Source organism: Pan paniscus, chromosome 1 (genome assembly GCF_029289425.2).
Source record: "Pan paniscus chromosome 1, NHGRI_mPanPan1-v2.0_pri, whole genome shotgun sequence".
NCBI lineage: Eukaryota > Metazoa > Chordata > Mammalia > Primates > Hominidae > Pan > Pan paniscus.
Window position 1 is genome coordinate 194068404 of NC_073249.2, and position 16675 is coordinate 194085078.

The 16675-nt window shown below is 53.6% G+C and overlaps 1 protein-coding gene across 1 annotated transcript in view; it reads right to left on the reverse strand.

The window, feature by feature from the left end:
• Window positions 1-9401, reverse strand: part of NHSL3 (NHS like 3) — a 32918-nt gene extending 23517 nt beyond the window's left edge. Inside the window, exon 1 of the mRNA XM_034960393.4 lies at window positions 9041-9401. Coding sequence (XP_034816284.3) covers window positions 9041-9275 — 235 coding nt within the window. The 5' untranslated portion in view covers window positions 9276-9401. The remainder of the gene's footprint in view (window positions 1-9040) is intronic.
• Window positions 9402-16675: the final 7274 nt, after the last annotated feature.

Genomic DNA, 16675 nt, shown 5'->3' on the forward strand with positions numbered 1-16675 from the left:
CATACTGACGGAGGTAGTGATGATAGCGCATAAATACTTTCACTGCAAAGGCAGTGCTTGCTCCAGGATCCTGTGGGAGGAGTACTGCCCACTGCCAAGAACACAGGACAGGCTAGGCTAGGACTGGTGGGAAGAAGTAGGTGGTATGGAAGGCATATGGACCAGAACTCCAGGAACTACAAGAATGAGCTGGAATGCCTCGTGACTGTCTTAGAAAATGGTGGGGAAGGCCGGGCACAGTGGCTCATGACTGTAATCCCAGCACTTTGGGAGGTAGAGGCGGGCAGATCACCTGAGGTCGGGAGTTCAAGACCAGCCTGACCAACATGGTGAAACCCCGTGTCTACTAAAAATACAAAATTAGCCAGGCATGGTGGCGGGCACCTGTAGTCCCAGCTACTTGGGAGGCTGAGGCAGGAGAATCGCTTGAACCTGGGAGTCAGAGGTTGCAGTGAGCTGAGATCGCACCACTGCACTCCAGCCTGGGCGACACAGCGAGACTGTCTCAAAAAAATAAATAAATAAATAAAAGGGGCCGGGCGCTGTGGCTCATGCCTGTAATCCCAGCACTTTGGAAGGCTGAGGCGGGCAGATCACAAGGTCAGCAGTTTAAGACCAGCCTGGCCAACATGGTGAAACCCTGTCTCTACTAAAAATACAAAAATTTGCTGGGCATGGTGGCAGGCGCCTATAATCCCAGCTACTCAGGAGGCTGAGGCAGGAGAATCACTTGAACCCAGGAGGTAGAGGTTGCGGTGAGCAGAGATCGCACCACTGCACTCCAGCCTGGGAAACAAGAGCGAAACTCTGTCTCAAAAAATAAAAATGAAAATGGTGGGGAAGACCTCACTTGGCTAGACTTGGAGGAGGGGGTGTCCTAAGCAGACAGGAGGCCTCACTTAGTAATCTCCCTACCAGGAGCCTCCTGGGAATCACGCACTTTGCTACAAGATTCAGGGTTTAAATCCTCTGTGAGCTGAGCTGTCTCTATCGCCCCTTCCATGCCAAGCACAGAGATGGGCACCCTGTGAGTGGGCTGACAGTCTTTTAATGAATCAGCCCCTCAGGACAGTGGAGTACAAGGGCATAGAGTACAGTGGGGTATAACTAACGATGGGGGAGGCGGACAGAGATTTCACTCCTCCTAACCAAGGAAGCTGCAGGAACTTGGCTCACTTCCCCAAGTCTGCCAACGGGCTAGAGGTGGCCTTTGGGTCCGCACAAGGAAGGTGTGTGTCCCTGCTCCTCCAACCCCACCATGTTCACTGTGGCCCAAATAACATACAATGCTTCCTCTTATTCGTTTTCTTTAGCATGTGACAGGCCATGAGCAGCTGAGACAGCTTTGAGGGTCTGGAGAGAGAGGGATTTCCAAGGAGCAGGTGCTGAGGGGAGGCTCTCACTCTGCCCTCTGCTGACAAGAGAATGCAGATTTTTGGGGTCACAGGGCTTGGCCACCACAGTTCAACCCTTGCTAGGAGCCCTGCTTCAGGGACTGCAGGGAGGGTATAGTGTGGGGAGAGCACACTGATTGAGAGCCCCTTTCAGGCCCAAGGGGAATTTCCAAGAGAAGGGTGAGGGAGAGAGAGCTGGAAGGAGCCCCTGAAGGTGTTGAGGGGAGGGCAGGGAAGACTCCCTTGGCCTTGCTTCCTTCTCAGCTCTTCACACCCCTAGCAGAGGCACCTCTCTGGGATGCGATTTTCCATTTGAAGTCTGAAGAAAGGAGTGAAGAAGCTGAACGCCTGGCAGTTGTGGGCTTTTCTTCTGCCTCTGACACTAGATGGCCATGTGAACTTGAGCAAGTCACTTCCTCCTCCGGGCCTCAGCTGCCCCATCTGTATGTACCATGAGGGCTCCCTATGACATCTCGGGCCATGAGCTCTGAGAGTCTAGGATCCGGAGATGCCCATCTCTGGGGGCCCATACTGGAGCATTACCTATCATCCAAGGACACTTAGCCAGGCCTTGTGCTGGCCAGGGCAGAGGGAAGAGTCTGTCAACCCAGTCTCTGCCCTTCGGGTATTCAAAATAGTGAGGTACAGCAATCCCTGGATCCCACGGAACCCCAGATAGCCAGCTGGTCCCAAGTCCCTAGCACGTGCTTTGCCTGACGCCAGTGCCACAAACCCTTCAATCCCAGCTTCCTTTCATCCTTCCATTTCAGCTCAAGCGCCACCTCCCTGGGGAAGCCGTCCCTGACCTCCCTCAGAGATTGCTGTGCTTCCCCTTGTCACACTTTTTAACCCTTAATTACTTGTTCAGCGTTATTTTCCCCCCTATACACACACTCATCGTGAGGTTCATGAGGCCCAGGACTTTGTCTCTCTTATTCATCCTTAGGATAGTGCCTGGTATATAACACTTAGGAAATATCTGTGAAATAAGTGAGTGAGGCTCCCTCTCCCGTCTGGACCCTAGGAAAACAATGTCTGTCCTCTCACAGGGGTCTGGGGGAGACAGAGCAGCCACCCTGTCACACTCTTTATTTTTTACATTTCTGGGAAGCCAAAATGTCACATTCTTATTGAGAAACCCCAAACTCCTCTGGGGAAACCACTCCCCTATTGGAGGTATCCCATAGCAGAGGGAACTCAGCCCCTATTACATTGCTCCAGGCCCCAGGTAAGGACACTGAGGTGCCCTTTACCCAAGAAGAAAGTGGCTGGAAAAGCATATACTGCCCAACCCCAACTCTCTTAAGCACCTTGCTCTAGGGTCTGGGGACAATAATTTCCCCTGGGAGTATCACAGAGATGACACTGACACCAGGCCCTGAGGGCTGAATAGGAGTTCACTGGATAGCAAAGTGAAGGGGAGCACATTCCAGGCAGGAGAAGCAGCACAGGAACTGACACAGAAGGGGAAAACACATGGGAGTGTTGACTGACGGGCAAACAGACACCATCCTGACCTCAGAAGAACAAGGTGTCCACGACCCCAGAGACTTGACTCTCACTGCTTTGGAACTATCTAGGCCCCTTCCTCAGCAGAGAGAAATGACATTGTTCATAATGGACTCTCCTTACCCACCTTCCTTTTTTTTTTGAGTTTTGAATGAAACTGTTGCCCAGTTGAACTCCCGTCGCCCAGGCTGGAGTGCAGTGGCGTGGTCTCAGTTCACTGCAGCCTCCGCCTCCTGGGTTCAAGTGATTCTCCTGCCTCAGCCTCCCAAGTACCTGGGACTACAGGCGCCTGCCACTACGCCTGGCTAATTTTTGTTTTTTGTTTTGAGACGGAGCTTTTTGTTCTTGTTGCCCAGGCTGAAGTGCAATGGCGCGATCACAGCTCACTGCAACCTCTGCCTCCTGGGTTCAAGCTATTCTCCTGCCTCAGCCTCCCGAGTAGCCTAGGATTACAGATGCATGCCACCATGCCCAGCTAATTTTTGCATTTTTAGTAGAGATGGGGTTTCGCCATGTTGGCCAGGCTAGTCTCAAACTCCTGACCTCAGGTGATCCCCTCCCGCCTTGGCCCCCGAAAGCACTGGGATTACAGGCGTGAGCCACTGTGCCCGGCCATAATTTTTGTATTTTTAGTAGAGACGGGGTTTCACCACGCCCAGCCACCTTACTCACCTTCCTATGACATCCAGGCCACTGGGTCTCAGTGTCTTATCTGGCTGGCTGGGGGTCAGCTCTCCTTTCCTGGACACAGCTCCCATCCCCATGCCTAGCCCCCAGCCCCTACAGGCTTGCTCCCTCAGCCCATTCTCAAACTCACAGAATCCTAGAACTAGCAAGAGTCTCAGAGGCCATTAAACCCCATCTTTGTCGGCCAGTCGCGGTAGCTCACGCCTGTAATCCCAGCACTTTGGGAGGCCAAGGCAGGCGGATCATGAGGTCAGGAGTTCGAGACCAGCCTGGCCAATATGGTGAAACCCCATCTCTACTAAAAATACAAAAATTAGCCAGGCATGGTGGCACTCACCTGTAGTCCCAGGCTGAAGCAGAAGAATCGCTTGAACCTGGGAGGCAGAAGTTGCAGTGACCTGAGATCTCGCCACTGCACGCCAGCCTGGGCGACAGAGTGAGACTCTGTCTCAAAAAAAAAAAAAACAAAAAACCATCTTTATCAAGACAGGGCATGTCTGGTCCAAAGAGGGGCAGGACTTACCCAAGGTCATACAACAGAGCAGAACTCAAACTCAGGGTTCTCTCCACAACTCCACACCATGAAAGGACAGTCCTCCCTGAGTGGCCAGAGGGAACTTGGAGAGGCCACAGTGAACTGACTGGAGTTAACATGGGGCTAAGTCAGCTAGGCCTGGCAGGGTGGCTCTCAAATTCTCAGTATCAGAGCCACGCCTACTCCCACCCCTCAGCCGCTGCCCACTGCACAAGAGAAACCCTCAGGAGGACTACATAGCCCTTTCCCCAAAACTGGTTTTGTCTAAAACTCTAGAGAGGTTACCCGCCTCCAGAGTCAGAAACACAGCCATCATCATATAATTTTCTTTGTAGAGTGTGGCCTCTGGAGGCAGACTGAGTGGCTCCGTCATTGTGATGCTGTGAACCTCACTTCCACATAGATGGGGACCTTGCCTGTCTGGTCCTCTGGCATTCGCATCACCTTGAACAGTGCCTTACACTACAGAGTAAAGAATATGTCCTCTTCAAATAAATGAAGCTGAGTGACCTTGGGCTACTTACTCTCACCCCTTTTTTCTCACCTACAAATGGTGATAACTGTCCACCTCCCAGGTTGCTGTAAGGACATAGGAAGACTTTGATGAAAATGCTTGGCCAGGGTATATATAGCACATAGCAGCCTTCCTGTTACTTCTCTTCCCATTCAGATTAGCCAGGACCCTGCCCTCCTTCCATAGGCACTCGCCTCCTCCAGAAAGCCTCCCCTGATTATCTGCTGGGCTCCAATCCTGGCATCTGTCCCAGAAACACTTCCTACCCACACACTTGTCTAGAGTCCAGGTGATATTTCTGGAAGATATGGATTCCTGTTTGTTTTTGTTTTTTTTAACTTGTTTTTTGTTTCTTTTTTTTTTTTTTTGAGCTGGAGTCTTGCTCTGTCGCCCAGGCTAGAGTGCAGTGACGCGATCTCGGCTCATTGCAAGCTCCGCCTCCCGGGTTCACTCCATTCTCCTGCCTCAGCCTCCCAAGTAGCTGGGACTACAGGCGCCCAACACCACAACTGGCTAAATTTTTGTATTTTTTAGTAGAGACAGGGTTTCACCATGTTAGCCAGGATGGTCTCAATCTCCTGACCTTGTGATCTGCCCGCCTCAGCCTCCCAAAGTGCTGGGATTACAGGTGTGAGCCACCGTGCCTGGCCTGTTTTTTTAACTTTTTCTTATGTCTGAGTCCTCCTGTGGGACAAAGGTGAGACTCTACCCTCTGTGAATCCCCCTCAATAATCATCATCATCACGGGCTGTTATCCAAACATGGATCAGGGTGAACTTAACTAATGCTCAAGTCCTCAGCAGCATAACAACAGCAGAAACCTGCTGCCAGCTGCACCATGCTCCACAGTTCACAACGCATTTGCATGTCTGTTAGCTCATTTGATCCTGGAAAGGCCCCTATAAAGCTAGGATTTATTATCCCTATTTTACAGATAAGGATACTGAGGCTTGGAGGGGTGAATAACCTGCCAGCATCTTGTAGCTTGACAGGGGCAGACCAGGGAAGCAGCGTTGTCCATTTTTTTTTTTTTTTTGAGACCTAGTCTCGCTCTGTCACCCAGGCTGGAGTACAGTGGTGCAATCTCGCCTCACTGCAACCTCCACCTCCCGGGTTCAAGCGATTCTCCTGCCTCAGCCTCCTGAGTAGCTGGGATTACAGGCACGTGCCACTAAGCCCAGCTAATTTTTGTATTTTTAGTAGAGACAGGGTTTCACCATGTTGGTCAGGCTGGTCTTAAACTCGCGACCTCGTGACCCACCCACCTCAAACTCCCAAAGTGCTGGGATTACAGGTGTGAGCCACCACGCCCAGTCAAGCAAAGTTGTTCTTAGGCCCAGAGCCCATTCCTTCCAGACTGGGTCGTTAGAGCTCAGGTGACTAAACTTATAAACACAGTCATAGCAACCCCTTGCATTTCTATGGTTACTTCTCTTTAATATAATTTTCTTTTTTTTTTTTTTTTCCCTGAGTCTCGCTCTGTTGCCCAGGCTGGAGTGCAGCGGTGCAATCTTGGCTAACTGCAACCTCCGCCTCCCGAGTTCAAGCAATTCTCCTGCCTCAGCCTTCCGGGTAGCTGGGACTACAGGTGCACGCCACCTTGTCTGGCAAATTTTTTATATTTTAGTAGAGACGGGGTTTCACCGTGTTGCCTAGGCTGGTCTCGAACTCCTGAGCTCAGGCAGTCTGCCTGCCTCGGCCTCCCAAAATACTAGGATTACAGGCATGAGCCACCACGCCCAGCCTTTAATATAATTTTCATATGCTCTCTTGTGAGAATCTTGGTGAGACAGAAAGGTCACAGCCCATCAAGGCAATGTCCAGCCAGAGGATTCCCCCTTTCTTCCCCACAAGACAGTGGTGGAATCAGGGAGCCCACTGAGAAGTTGCTCATCCTACATCATGGGGCTTGCTAGTAGCTGGGCCAGGATTTAAACTCTCATTGGCCTGATTCTGATACTCTCCCCACTCTATCAAGTTCCCTCACTTCTCTCTCTGGGCCATTTCCCATCTGTAAAGTGAGTTGAACAAGAAGATCTTCAAGCCTTACCTGCTGCTCTATGTCCTTGGGAGAGTCATGAAAACAGTCCCGATTTTTGAGGCAAGTAATTTGAGTTTAAATCCCAGTTTGGTCAAATCAGTCACTCACTGTCCCTGAGTCTCAATTTTTTCATCTGCAAGTGAGATCTTGACATATTCAGACTAATCAATAAATGTCAGACTTCCTCTCTTCTTCTAAGTTTGTGCAGGGTAGTGAGGTCAGCAAGGGAATCATGGAAGACTGGTGCTCAAAACTCCATGACAAGCTCAGTTTTTCCATCTTAAAGTAGGAGAGTCAGATTAGAGGAATCAAGACCTGCCTCTCGTAGGTCTTTGAGTCAGAGATTGGAATGGAGGAGATAATGACTTCCCCAGCAAAGATCCCCGACCTCCCAGCAATCTCCTGTGTATCCCTCCTCCCCACCTCTCCCAATCTCCATTCTGAACATTCTCCCTGAAAGAGTTAAGCCTTCTGCAGGCTTCCCGTTCCTGGCCAGCGTTGCCAGTGGAGATTAGTGGGATCAGATTTATTTCTCTTAATAAACAGAAAAGAAGTTGGGCCAGGCAGGTGACAAGGAAACAGTTGCAATAATAGGAGGCTGGAGTAAAAGGGAACAGGACTTCCTCCAGTCATACCCAGGGCCACCTCCAGACCTGGAGAAACAACAGCCAGGGGCAAGGAGGTGTTACCCATGCACGTGGGCTCAGATCAGGCCGACATGCTGCCCAGAAAGCCCAGAGCCACCTGATACCAAACACAAGGCAAGAGGGAGGCCTGGCCACTGACCCAATGACCCCAAACCCAGGCTGTTGGAGCAGTGACCTACAGGCTCAGCTTTTCCAGCCCCCTGCCTTCCAGGCTGGTCTCCCAGAGGAAAAAAGTCCACTGCCCTGGAGTATACACTGCTAGTCCACTAGCTTTCTGCCTGCCAATCCTGACAGTCTGACCACAATACATCCTGCTGCAATGCCCTCTTGAATGAGATGGGGATGACTTCAGACTGAATCCCAGTGGGGCAGCCCTGGGACAGACTCCATGTCCTCTTAGGACTGCAGAGGCTTTGGAAACACCCCTCACCCAAATCCAATCCTCCCTCAGGGTTTGGCCCAGTCACCCCAGCCCCAGCACCCTCACTTCTATTTGTGGCTGTGCCGCAGGGAAGCAGGGCCCTTATCCAAAAGGAAGATCAAGCCGGATACAATCACACATGAGGCTTTCCACCCTCTTCCTGACCCCTAAAGTGTTCCTTCTAACTCTCCCAGAAGAGGTGGTTAAAGGACACCGGGAGGGTAAACACAGGCAGAATGGGATGGGCCCGCACACCCAGCCATTTCCTCACCTCCAGCACTGCAGCAGCAGTCTAGGAAAGGTGGATTTCCCAGGACGGCAAGCCCCAAGGGAGCTCCACCCTCTTGCAAAGACTCAAGCCCTCCCCACCAAAAAGAAGACAGAAACTGGAAAATGAGGGAAGGCCCAAGAAAGGAACTGAAAATGACCCCAGCAGGGATGGGCCAGGTCGGCTTCCCTGCCTTTCAGGCTGCCCATCCAGGCCAGAGGAGGAGCCCAGGGGCTCAAATTCAGAAAGACTGAGAATTAGCTGTTGAATTTTAAGTACCCACCCCAGCCCAGGTACAGCCTCTCCACTGAGCTTGGGCCTCAGTTTCCCCCATCTGTAAGCACACTTCCGACACTGGCATGTTTCTCCAGGGCTGGAAGAAGGAGTGATAGGGAGGGGCGGGTTGGTTCACCTTGGTGAGCTCACTACCCCAGGAGGTGATGTTTGTGGCCTGGCCCAGGTGAGCGTTGAGGGAGGCCAGGTGGGAAAAGCCAGCACTGTTAAGAAGCTAAGGCAGGGCACACTGTGCTCCATGCGAGGTCCTTTGTGGGGCTGGAAATCCAGATCCAGCTGGAGCTGAAACTCTTTGTGAGTGCGGTTGACCTTCCAGACCCAGAGGGTCCCCACCAGAGACCCAAGGCCACCTGTCTCTCCCATTGGCCACAGGCCAGCGTTAAGTCTCTGACCCCCTGACTCAGCAGAGGGCAGAACCTGGGTGAGCCTGGGGGAGGGGGAATCGCCTCACCGCCCTGGAGTCGGGCTACCAGCACTTCCTGCTCTGCCAGGGGATCCCTGCCCCAGCCGGGGGTCCCCTCCCCTCACAGCGGGGCAGGACTGGGTCTGGAAAGTGCGGAAGGCAGCGCTGGGTGGAAGTGTTCGGACTCAGCCCTGGCCTCTTCGCTTTCCAGCACCAGCTCCTGGGGGTCACCCCCCTCCAACACGCCGCGCGCGGACCCCCGGCAGAGCCCCCTCGGCCGCACCCTCGACGCCCCCCCGCGCTCAGCCCAGGTGCCGACCGCCTTACCTCGGCCTTTGCCCTTGGCCCTCTTGGCCTTGTCCTCCGCCTTCTTGGCCCGGGGGGCGGCCGGTTCGGCGCCCTCGGCCCCCGCCGCCTTCTTCTTGCGCCGCTTGCCCCGCAGCCAGCTGAAGGCGCGGCGGAGGCCGGACGCGCCGGAGCGGGACTTCTTCCTGCGCGGGGGGCCGCCCGGGTTCCCCGGCTCCTCGGCCGCAGGTGCGGCGGGGGGCGCGCGGGCCGCCATGGCAGGCGGGGGCGGAGCGGGCGGCGGGTCAGGCCCCCTGCGGCGCGGTGCCCATGCCGGGGGCGGCCGCCGGGGACGCGCGCCCGGAGAAAAGTTTGGGCGGCGGAGGCCGAGCGGGCGCGGAGAGCGGGCGGCGGGAGCGGCGCGGGAGGGGCCGGCCGAGCGGCGGGCGGGGCGCAGGCCGGCGGGGAGGGAAGGAGCGGGGCGGGAGCGGCCGCGGGGCGGGAGCGGCCGCGGGGCGGGAGCGCCGCTGCCTGCGGCCCCTCCCCGCCTCCCCCGGTCCCGGCGGAGGGCGAGGTCCAGTCCCGAGAGGAGGGGGTCCCGGGAGCCCGGGGTCGTGCCCCCCGCTGGGGCCCGAGAGGGCGGGTCGTGGGGCCGCCCGGGAGGGGGCGGCACTGAGGTTCCGTCCCGCAGGGGGCACCGCGGGAGGTCTGTTCGGAAGAGGGTGGTATGGGGTGGGGACGGAAAGGGGAAGGGCGCAGGCAATGGGGAGCGAGAGGCTGGGGTTGGACCCCAGGAGACTTGGTATCCCAAGTTTGGGCTGGGAATAGACAGGGGATTCTGGAATATTTTTTCCTGGAATAAGGGAATTTGGAGAATTCCTTCCAAGCCCCGACAGTGTTGGGGCGCTTGCGCCAGGAATAGAGGCTTCAGACACGTCCAAGACCTGTGACCCGCAGTGGGTATTTCCCTCCCATCTGCTGACTGGGGTCGCCTCCTCGCTCTTTACCACACCTTCCAGGCTCCAACCATCTTCGGTGTGCAGCGGGGGCCCAGGCCCACTGTGTTCCTGCCTCACCCTTTGGTGGCAAGATGAGGATAGCCCTTCCTCCGTTTACCCTTGGACTAGGATTTGAGGCCCCAGGGCACTCCTGCCTGGACCAGGAGTTCCCACTGAGATGCTCAACACTAATTAGGGTTGAACTCTGGGCAGGTGAGAGGTGTGACTGGGAGGCTGGTAGGAAAGGAAACATTAAGAATCCTGAAATTGCTGTACTCATTGCCTACAGGCCTCTGGGTCTATTACAGCTGACCAAGCCCTTTTATATCATCTGATCCCACGACAACGGAAATGGAGGCCAGAAGGGGACAGAGGTGGTCAGCGGGAGAGGAGCCAAGATGGGCATCTGGGTTTTGTCTCAGGCTGGTCCAAGGCTTCAAACCCTAAGGACTAGAAATTGCGCTGGGGACCAGCTGTGGGTTCAGCACCCTTGAACCCCCTCCGTCAGTCCCCAGAAGGGCCTTGTGATGTCCATACCAGTGGGGTGGCCAGAATCACCCAATCTGACTCTGGTCACATGGCTTTCTCTTGGTCCTGGTCTCCACGAGGGCAGGGGCCCATTTGTCTGGGCCACCCAGCCCAGTCAGCCCCGGCGCACTGTAGATAGCACTCACCATAACATTGCAGTATTACTAGAGTGCAGTGGGATCTCCCTAACCTGCCTTAGCCCCCTGCATGTCCCCAGGGGCTCAGCTGTGGTGAACCTGGGACATCATTGACACTCTCCCACCTGGGGGCCCTGGGGCAGACCACCCAGTGTCCATGCTGGGCCTCAGTTTCTTGTCTAACCACGATTCATTCAGATCCAGCCCACAATCCCAGAGCACCCATTCTGGATCAGGAACCAGCCCTGTACTCTGGGTGCTCTTGGCCCAGCCTAGCACTCCTAAGAACCCAGCCTCTTCCTCTGTTAGTTGGTGAGGAAAGGGAATGTAGAGAATGCAGTTTTCAAGGGAAAAGTGTTACAGGTGCCAGGCATGGTGGCTCAGGCCTGTATTCCCAGCACTTTGGGAGGCCCAGGCAAATGGATCACCTGAGGTCAGGAGTTTAAGACCAGCCAGACCAACATGGTGAAACCCGGTCTCTACTAAATACAAAAACTTAGCTGGGTGTGGTGGTGCATGCCTGTAGTCCCAGCTACTCGGGAGACTAAGGCAGGCGAATCGCTTGAACCCGGTAGGCGGAGGATGCAGTGAGCCAAAATTGCACCATTGCACTCCAGCCTGGGCGACAGAGTGAGACTCTGTCTCAAAAAAAAAAAAAAAAAAAAAAAACTTATTAAGAATTTCAAGGCCTGCCACAGTGGCTCATGTCTGTAATCCCAACACTTTGGAAGGCCAAGGTGGGAGGATTGCTTGAGCCTAGGAGTTCGAGACCAGCCTTGGGCAACATGGTAAGAGCTCATCTCTCCAAAAAAAAAAAATTGTTTTTCATTAGCCAGGTGTGGTGACAAGTGCCTGTGGTCCTAGCTACTCACTCGGGAGGCTGAGGTGGGAGGATCCCTTGAGCCCAGGAGGTCAAGGCTATAGTGAGCCATGTTCGCGCCACTGCACTGCAGCCTGCAAAACAGAGTGAAATCTTGTCTTTTTGTTGTTGTTGTTGTTGTTTGTTTGTTTTTTTTGAGACTGAGTCTCGCTCTGTCGCCCAGGCTGGAGTGCAGTGGCACGATCTCGGTTCACTATAACCTCCACCTCCCGGGTTCAAGCGATTCTCCTGCCTCAGCCTCCTGAGTAGCTGGGACTACAGGCGCCCGCCACCAAGCCTGGCTAATTTTTGTATTTTTAGTAGAGACGGGGTTTCACCATATTGGTCAGGCTGGTCTCGAACTCCTGACCTCAGGTGACCCACGCGCCTCGGCCTCCCAAAGTGCTGGGATTACAGGCGTGAGCCACTGCGCCTGGCCTGACCTTGTCTTTTAAAAAAAGAATTTCAAGAGGCAATAGCAGGCCGGGCAAGGTGACTCACGCCTGTAGTCCTGGCACTTTGGGAAGCCGAGGCAGGTGAATCACAAGGTCAGGAGTTTGAGACCAGCCTGGCCAACATAGTAAAACCCCGTCTCTACTAAAAATACAAAAATTAGCCAGGCGAGGTGGCAAGTGCCTGTAATCCCAGATACTCGAGAGGCTGAGGCAGGAGAATCACTTGAACCCGGGAGGCGGAGTTTGCAGTGAGCCGAGATCACGCCATTGCACTCCAGCCCCGGTGACAGTGTGAGACTCCATCTCAAAAAAAAAAAAAAAAAAATTAGCCAGGCTTGCTGGCAGGCGCCTATATTCCCAGCTACTCAGGAAGCTGCGGCAGGAGAATCACTTGAACCCGGGAGGCGGAGGTTGCAGTGAGCCAAGATCATGCCATTGCACTCCAGCCTGGGCGACAAGAGCGAAACTCCGTCTCAATAAAATAAATAAAAATACAGAAAAACTAGCGAGGCATGGTGGTGCTTGTCTGTGGTCCCAGCTGCTCGGGAGACTGAGGCAGGAGAAACGCTTGAACCCAGAAGGCAGAGGTTATAGTGAGCCGAGACGGTGCCACTGCACTCCACCCTGGGTGACAAAGCGAGACTCCCTCTCAAAAAAAAAAAAAGGTCGGGCGCAGTGGCTCAAGCCTGTATAATACCAGCACTTTGGGAGGCCGAGGCGGGTGGATCACAGGGTCAGGAGTTCAAGACCAGCCTGGCCAAGATGGTGAAACCCCATCTCTACTAAAAATACAAAAATTAGGCCAGGTGCGGTGGCTCACACCTGTAATCCCCGCACTTTGGGAGGCTGAGGCAGGCGGATCACCTGAGGTCGGGAGCTCGAGACCAGCCTGACCAACATGGAGAAACCCTGTCTCTACTAAAAATACAAAAATTAGCCAGATGTAGTGGCGCATGCCTGTAGTCCCAGCTACTCTGGAGACTGAGCAGGAGAATCGCTTGAACCCGGGAGGTAGGGGTTGCAGTGAGCCTAGATCGTGCCATTGCCCTCCAGCCTGGGCAACAAGAGCAAAACTCTATCTAAAAAATAAATAAATAAATACAAAAATTAGCCGGGCATAGTGGCGGGTGCCTGTAATCCCATCTACCTGGGAGGCTGAGGCAGAGAATTGCCTGAACCCGGGAGGTGGAGGTTGCAGTGAGCCGAGACTGCGCCACTGCACTCCAGCCTGGGCGACAGAGCAAGATTCTGTCTCAAAAAAAAAAAAAAAAAGAGGCAACAGCAAAACATTCAACCAAGCACAGAGCCTTTCTGAGCATGGGCTATGCGTAACTACACAGTTTGCATGCCTCTGAAGATAGCCCTGCCAGTGTCTCATATAATTCCTCAGGGAAATTCCCCTCAAACTAGAATTTCCAGGAATCAACCCACAGATTGGATCCTCTGATTTGCACGTAGGGAGAGGAAGAAGGGAAATGAGGAGAGTTCAGGGTTTTATTCCCTTCACTGCTGCTGACTCCAGCACCCAGAGATTCTCACTTCTCATCCCCAGCTCGGGCCACCTTCAGACCAGCAGGCCCAGCTCTCCCTCTTGCCCCCTGGCCTAAAGGACAGACATGCTTCTGAGCCACCCAGGGAGGGCTAGCCTAGGAAGAGCTAGCCTGTGTCTCAGCTGTAGCTGAATCCTGCTCCCTGGAATAATGATTGCTCAGCTCAGCTACATGTCTTTGCTGGCCTTGCAGGCAGCGGAGGGAGCTGACTTCCCAGCAGTCCCTGTGGATAGGGCCCAAAGTTCAACCTGGAGCCAGGCTGTCACCTGACCAGGAAGGAAACTTCCAGCGTGTCCCCAGGGAGGAACCAGCAAAAACCAGGCTTGGGGCAGCATCCTAAGGGCCCTCCAACTTTGCCCCTCTGTTTGGGGAAAGCCCAGGACCACCGTGATGTTGCTCTCACACACACCAATCCCCCTTTCCACTTGGGAGACCTGCCTTCCACAGGAGCCAGCTTTGTCCTCTGCTGGGCCTGGCCTCCTTCCACAAAGACTCCTCACTCCAGACAGGGCAGCCAGGCCAAAGGTGTGGCTGAGCCTCTTACATTTTACAGGGAAGACCAGGAAGGGACAGACAGCCTTGGGATGGGAGCACCTGTGGCTTCCCTCAGTTCTTAGACCAATTGCAGGGGCCGGAATTGTACCAGAGGGCAGAGCAATCCTGCATAGTTGAAAGTTGGGAGGGGGGAGATGTAGGTCCCAGCCAGCATTCTTATGTCCCCTAATCCCTGGCTCTTGGCATCTGTGGCAGCCGTCTTAACATTTCAAACAACCTCCCTGCTGAGGTCTTCTTTGATCCTCTAGGCATCTCTTAGAATCAAGCCCCAAGCCTAATTCCACCCATTTTTCCTCCCGCTGAGTTGAGAGGAGAAATGGCTCGCATAGGGTGCTAGTGGTGTGTGGCCAGATCAAATGGAGTCTTATGTGTTCCCATCTTTAAGTTGGTGCCAGCTCCTAAGAAAAGAGAGGAGGGGAAAGAGGTGAGGGTGCAGGGGGAGGAAAGAAGAGAAAAAGTAGAGAGCAGAGAGGTAGTTATTGCCACCACCCAGTCTCTAGTATGCAACGGGTTGTGTTTCCCTTCGTTCTTTCAACAAATATCCCAGCTACTCAGGAGGCTGAGGCACCAGAATTGCTTGAACCCGGGAGGTGGAGGTTGCAGTGAGCCGTGATCATGCCACTGCATTCCAGCCTGGGCAACACAGTGAGAATCAGTCTCAAAAGAAAAAAAAAAGTCATCACTGTTCTCACTGATTTACTTTATTTTTTTTTTAATTTATTTATTTATTTTTTTGAGACAGAGTCTCGCTCTGTCGCCCAGGCTGGAGTGCAGTGGCAAGATCTCAGCTCACTGCAAGCTCCGCCTCCTGGGTTCACGCCATTCTCCTGCCTCAGCCTCCTGAGTAGCTGGGACTACAGGCGCCTGCCACCATGCCCCGCTAATTTTTTGTATTTTTAGTAGAGACAGGGTTTCACCATGTTAGACAGGATGGTCTCGATCTCCTGACCTTGTGATCTGGCCGCCTCGGCCTCGCAAAGTGCTGGGATTACAGGTGTGAGCCACCACACCCAGTCCTTGTTTGTTTTTTTGAAACAGAGTCTCACTCTGTGCCCAGGCTGGAGTACAATAACGCGATCTTGCCTCACTGCAACCTCCACCTCCTGGGTTTAAGAAATTTTCTGCCTCAGCCTCCCGAATAGCTGGGATTACAGGTGCATGCCTCTACGCCCAGCTAATTTTTTTGTACTTTTAGTGGAGACGAGGTTTCAGTATCTTGGCCAGGCTGGTCTTGAACTCCTGACCTCATGATCCTCCTGCCTCGGCCTCCCAAAGTTCTGGGAGTACAGGCGTGAGCCACCGTGCCTGGCCAGTAGTAAGAGTTTTAACAACTTCGTAAAAATGTCAGGAGAAGCTTTATTCTCAGGTCTGCAAAGAAACAAGTTATCAGCCGGGCACGGTGGCTCATACCTGTAATCCCAGCACTTTGGGAGGCCTAGGCGGGCGGATCACGAGGTCAGGAGCTCGAGACCAACCTGACCAACATGGAGAAACCCTGTCTCTACTAAAAGTACAAAAATTAGCTGGGCATGGCGGCACGTGCCTGTAATCCCAGCTACTCGGGAGGCTGAGGCAGGAGAATGGCTTGAACCCAGGAGGCGGAGGTTGCAGTGAGCCAAGATTGCACCACTGCACTCTAGCCTGGCGAGAGAGTGAGACTCCGCCTCAAAAAAAAAAAATTAGCATAGAACTCAACTATATGTGTGTACATGCTTTTCACTACTTTAGAAAATGTTTTGGGGACTGGGTGCAGTGACTCATGCCTGTAATCCCAGCATTTTGGGAGGCCGAGGCAGGAGGATCATGAGGTCCGGAGTTTGAGACCAGCCTGACCAACATGGTGAAACCCCATCTCTACTAAAAATACAAAAATTAGCCAGGCATGGTGGCATGCGCCTGTAATCCCAGGTATTCAGGAGGCTGAGGCAGGAGGATCGCTTGAACTGGGGAAGTGGAGGTTGCAGTGAGCTGAGATTGCACCACTGCACTCCAGCGTCGGTGACAGAGCGAGACTCTGTCTCAAAAAAATGTTTTTGGCCAGTGCAGTGGCTCACATCTATAATCCCACCACTTTGGGAGGCCAAGGCGGGCAGATCACCTGAGGTTGGGAGTTCAAAACCAGCCTGACCAACATGGGGAAACCCTGTCTCTACTAAAACTAGAAAATTAACCAGGCATGATGGCACATGCCTATATTCCCAGCTACTCAGGAGGCTGAGGCAGGATAATCGCTTGAACCTGGGAGGCGGAGGTTGCAGTGAGCCGAGATCAAGCCATTGCACTCCAGCCTGGGCAACAAGAGCGAAACTCCATCTCAAAAAAAAAATGTTTTTATAAATATACAGTATACATAAAACATACATACATATGTATATTCTTTTTTTTTTTCTTTTTTTTTGAGACAGAGTCTTGCTCTGTCACCCAGGCTGGAGTGCAGTGGTGCAATCTTGGCTCACTGCAAGCTCCACCTCCCGGGTTCACCCCATTCTCCTGCCTCAGCCTCCCGAGTAGCTAGGACAACAGGCGCCCACCACCATGCCCGGCTAATTCTTTGTATTTTCAGTAGAGATGGGGTTTCACCGTGTTAGCTAGGAT